The sequence below is a fragment of the Chrysochloris asiatica genome, unplaced genomic scaffold (assembly GCF_000296735.1).
Source record: "Chrysochloris asiatica unplaced genomic scaffold, ChrAsi1.0 scaffold00363, whole genome shotgun sequence".
NCBI lineage: Eukaryota > Metazoa > Chordata > Mammalia > Afrosoricida > Chrysochloridae > Chrysochloris > Chrysochloris asiatica.
Window position 1 is genome coordinate 349,974 of NW_006408881.1, and position 4,674 is coordinate 354,647.

At 33.2% G+C, this 4,674-nt stretch overlaps 1 protein-coding gene across 1 annotated transcript in view; it reads left to right on the top strand.

Annotated features, from left to right (window-relative positions):
• Nucleotides 1-4,674, top strand: part of LOC102818868 (histone deacetylase complex subunit SAP130-like) — a 156,726-nt gene that overhangs the window by 98,329 nt on the left and 53,723 nt on the right. Inside the window, exons 10-11 of the mRNA XM_006876205.1 lie at nucleotides 1,862-1,883; nucleotides 3,442-3,563. Of these exons, the coding sequence (XP_006876267.1) occupies nucleotides 1,862-1,883; nucleotides 3,442-3,563 (144 nt within the window). The remainder of the gene's footprint in view (nucleotides 1-1,861; nucleotides 1,884-3,441; nucleotides 3,564-4,674) is intronic.

Sequence of the window (4,674 nt, forward strand, 5' to 3'; positions counted from 1 at the left end):
ATTATCTTTCTCATTTGTTGCTGAATTCTGTTGGCTAGGATTTTGTTGAGAATTTTTGCATCTATGTTCATGAGGGATATTGGTCTATAGTTTTCCTTCTTAGTGACGTCCTTCCCTGGTTTTGGTATGAGGGTTATACTTGCTTCATAGAATACGTTAGGGAGTTTTCCATCCTCTTCTATATTCTGGAATAATTTGAGTAGTATTGGTGACAGCTCTCCTGAATGTTTGGTAGAATTCACCTGTGAAGCCATCTGGGCCTGGACTTTTTTTGGTTGGAAGTCTTTTGATGACGTGATCAATCTCTTCTTTTGTTATGGGTCTGTTCAGGTTTTCTACTTCACTGTGTGTAAGTTTAGGTAGGTCATGTTTTTCTAAAAATGTATCCATCTCTTCTAAGTACTCAAATTTGTTGGAGTACAACTCTTCATAGTATTCAGTTATTATCCTTTTGATTTCCTTTGGTTCCATTGTGACATCACCCATATGATTTTTAATGCGTATTATTTGTGTCTTCTCCCTCTTTTCTTTTGTTAGGTTTGCCAATGGTCTGTCGATTTTGTTAACTCTTTCAAAGAACCGGCTTCTTATCTTGTTGATTGTTTCTATAGTTTTTCTGTTTTGTATCTCATTTATTTCTGCTCTAATCTTTATTATTTCTTTTATTTTGGTGGCTGTGGGTTCCCTCTGTTGGTCTGTCTCTAATTGTTGTAAATGCTGTGTTAATGTGTTAGTTTTAGTTCTTTCTTCTTTTTGGATGTATGCGTTTATTGCAATAAATTGCCCTCTTCAGCACTGCTTTCGCTGTGTCCCAAAGATTTTGGTATGTTGTGTTTTCATTCTCATTTACTTCTAGAAACTTTGCGAAATCACGTTTAATTTCTTCTACTACCCAGTCGCTTTTCAGCAGGGTGTTATTCAGCTTCCATGTGTTTGACTTAATTTCTTTGGTCTTCCTATTGTTGATTTCTAGTTTGATAGCATTGTGATCTGAGAAGATCCTTTGTAGTATTTTGATATTTGTAAATTTATGGAGATTTGTTGTGTGTCCTAAAACATGGTATATTCTAGAGAATGTTCATGTGCGCTTGAAAAGAATGTGTATTTTGCAGTTGTTGGGTTGAATGCTCTGTACGCATCTGTGAGGTCCAGTTGGCTGATTGTGTTGTTTAGTTTTTCTGTATCTTTGCCAAGCTCCTTTCTAGTTGTTCTATCCATTTTTGAGAGTGGTGTATTAAAATCACCCACTATTATTGTGGATTCATCTATTTCTTTCTTCAAGTCTGTTAGAGTTTGTTTTATATATTTTGGTGCTCTTTCATTGGGAGCATAGATATTTAATATGGTTATTTCGTCTTGTTCAATTGTCCCTTTAATCATGATATAATGTCCATCTTTATCTGTTATGTTTAGCCATTGTTTTTGGTGGATGTTCTAGTATCCATTTTTGTGTGTGTGATTTTTTTTCTTAAAAAATCATTTGACGGTTCCAGCATCGCAGATCTTTATCCCTAAGTACTTCTCTGTGTATCTCCTAAGAATAAAAACATTCTCTTGCTTAACCACAGTACAGCTAAGTGAAACTATTTTTTAGCTTTTCCTTATCTTTAATAAATTGATACTTTTAATAAGTATAGATCAGTTGTTTTATAGAATATTTATCAATTTGGGTTTGTCAAGTAGTTTTCTCATGGTTACATTCAGGTTACAATTTTGAAGGAAATGTTCCTTGTGTTATTGTTATTGCTGTTACTGTTTCAGAGAATTTATGCTTTTTTTTCCCATTGTTAGTTAACATTGATTATGTAGCTGAAGTGTGATTTTTTTTCTATAATGGTAAATTTTTCTCTTTTTATACAAGGGTGCTGTAGAAGCACCCTCATGTAAGTAATCTCTGTGGAGATACTTGGAAAGTATAAATATCTTGTTCACCAATAAACTTTTGGTAGTTTTAGCATCCATTGATGATTCTTAGCTAAATCAATTATTAATCTGATAGTTGCTAATAGTGGTGTTTTTATTTCTGTTGTTTCTTCCACGTGTTTTTAGTTGGTAATCTTATCTACCTCCTATTTTTTTATGTAGTTGTTTATTTTTCAAAATCAACATGGGCTCAGACACTTGGTTTTATTCACTATTATAATCTACTACTGCATGTGGCACTGTGGGTCAATGCTCTACACTGCAAGGGCAGTTTGAACCACAAGGTTGGTGCGGTTCAAGTTCACCTGCCACTCCTTGGAAATCCTATATAGGTTGCAATGAGTCAGAATGCACTCATCAGCACTTAACAACATCTGTAACTTATTTTGATGCTCAGTTTTTCTCCATTGGATCTTTGGAAGTCCCTTCAGGTTAGTTCTGTGGGATTTGCTGTGTCCTCATTATTTAAGACTTACCTTACTGAATGAACACTCTTAAAAGCTCTAAAAGTTTGTAGATTCTGTTCAATTTCTTATGTAAATGTTGGTTTCACCTACAAATAGGACAAATTTTGATGGTAAAGAAGAATCTGCATTTAATTTACAATGTTAGAGCTTCCAATGTGAAGTAGAATAGAGTTAGAAATGGTGAGCTACTTTGTCTGTTTTATTCTTGTCCTGAATGGCAATTCTGAAATCTCATTATAGATTTTGGTAGATATCATTTTCAGCTTGAGGAATAAATATTTCTATAAAGCATTAATAGAAAATATGATGTTGATCTATTCTAGTGTAAGACTTATATGATCATGATTTAATCTTATGTAAGATTAACTTTTATGTGATACTCAATTCCATTTTATCTTGTAATTTTGTATCAATACAGAAAAGTAAGATTTGTTTATAGTCTTTTTTGCATGACCAATTTGATACTAAGACTGTATTAGAATAAAAATAAGCGGGATCATTTTTTCAGCTCTCTGAAACAGTTCCTATAAAACTATGGTTATCTTTTTTATATGTTTGTTAAAATTTCTAAGCAAAAATAATTTGAGCTTAGTGTTATTCAAGTAGGTTGAGTAGAAGACTTGATTTCTGAGTTTTTAAGTCATTGTGATCATTATTCTATTAGATCATCCACTGAAATTATTTGTTTTAAAATGTATTCTTATGATTATTTATAGTATCCACTTACTTAAAAATTTTTCACTTTCTCAGGTTTATCTCCTTTGATCTGATATTTATTTGAGATGCAAATTGGTAAATGCTAGTATGGTAGTTGGAGTCCTGGTGTGGCACTGTAAATAAGCACTGGATTACTGACTGCAAGGTCAGTGATTCAAATCCACCAGCCACTCCTTGGAAACCCCTTGCAGGGCTGGCTGCTGTGAGTCACAGTCTACTCAACACCAAGAAGTATGGTAGTTAAGATGATATGAAGGTCTGGGTTGTAGTATCATTTGAAGATAAAGAAGAAAATAGACCATTTGTCTTATTATCACCCATGTTCCATCTATAGACCATCTGTTCCTGTTCAGTTCCAATACTTTTTGCCAACCTATCCGCCATCTGCGTATCCTCTGGCTGCACACACGTACACCCCCATCACCAGTTCAGTGTCTACCATCCGACAGTATCCAGGTATGATCCTATTTCTTTTAAGGTGGCTCTTAACATTTTCATTTTTGCAAGCAGTATTTCTAGTATGGCATGTAATTACTTCATTGATTTTCATGCTCACACAATGCTAAAATCTTAAGTTTTAACATCTTAGATCACCATCCTTGTAATGTAAAAAGTTTGTGACTTGTGAGAATCTCAAACTCTTACTTCACCTTGAAGAAAATCCTGTTAACAATTTACATTCACTTTTAAATGGTAGAATAAAAATACAATGTATAAAGCTGTATCCTTGTGTTTTATTATATTGTGGGATTTCTGAAGCCCTTTTTTTTTTTTTTTTTAATTTTTGTTTTCTATTTTTATCCAGTTATGTTCAACATTCACCATCCTTACATGTAAATGGTGTTACTTTTTTAACTTCAGATTTTGTGTAATCTGTTTCTATGGACCTTCATCTTAATTTAGGCATCGGAAAGCCAAGTTGTCCATATTGTGAGCATTGTCCTTCAGCCACTGAGTTTTCTCATATAGCAGTCAGGAGTTGCATGGGGCATGCAGCACTTAAAATAGTGCTGATATGAATGAAGAACTGAATGTTGTATTTTATTTCATTAAAATTGGAAAACTTTCAAATATGAGGGGCTTTAGATGTTTGTGGAAAAATGAAATTAAAATATAATGAAATGTTTCCAAAACTTGAAGCTTTTCATATATTTGGAACAGCATGGCAGTGTGAAACTACTTTTTCAATTGCAGCTGCTATAAAACTTAGTATCTGAATGTGGGATTTTGAGATCTAGTATGTTGTTTTATCACAGAAGCACATCTCAATTCAGATCCTCATTCATCAGACATACTTAATCTGTGCTTTGATTTCATAGTATCTGCACTTAACAGCAACTCGAAGATTTTGAAAACAATTTAAAAAAATGTATAGGGAATATCTTATTAATAGATTTTATATTGTTATCATTGTATGAAAAGGAAATGGTTAATGTTCAACCATTTCAAGAGGTTCCATATGAACAAGAGCCAGTGATACTCAGGGAGGAAGTCCAAAGTGCATTGAAAGAATTGGCAAAGAACAAGGCACCAGGAATTGATGGAATAAAAATTGAAATCTTTCAAG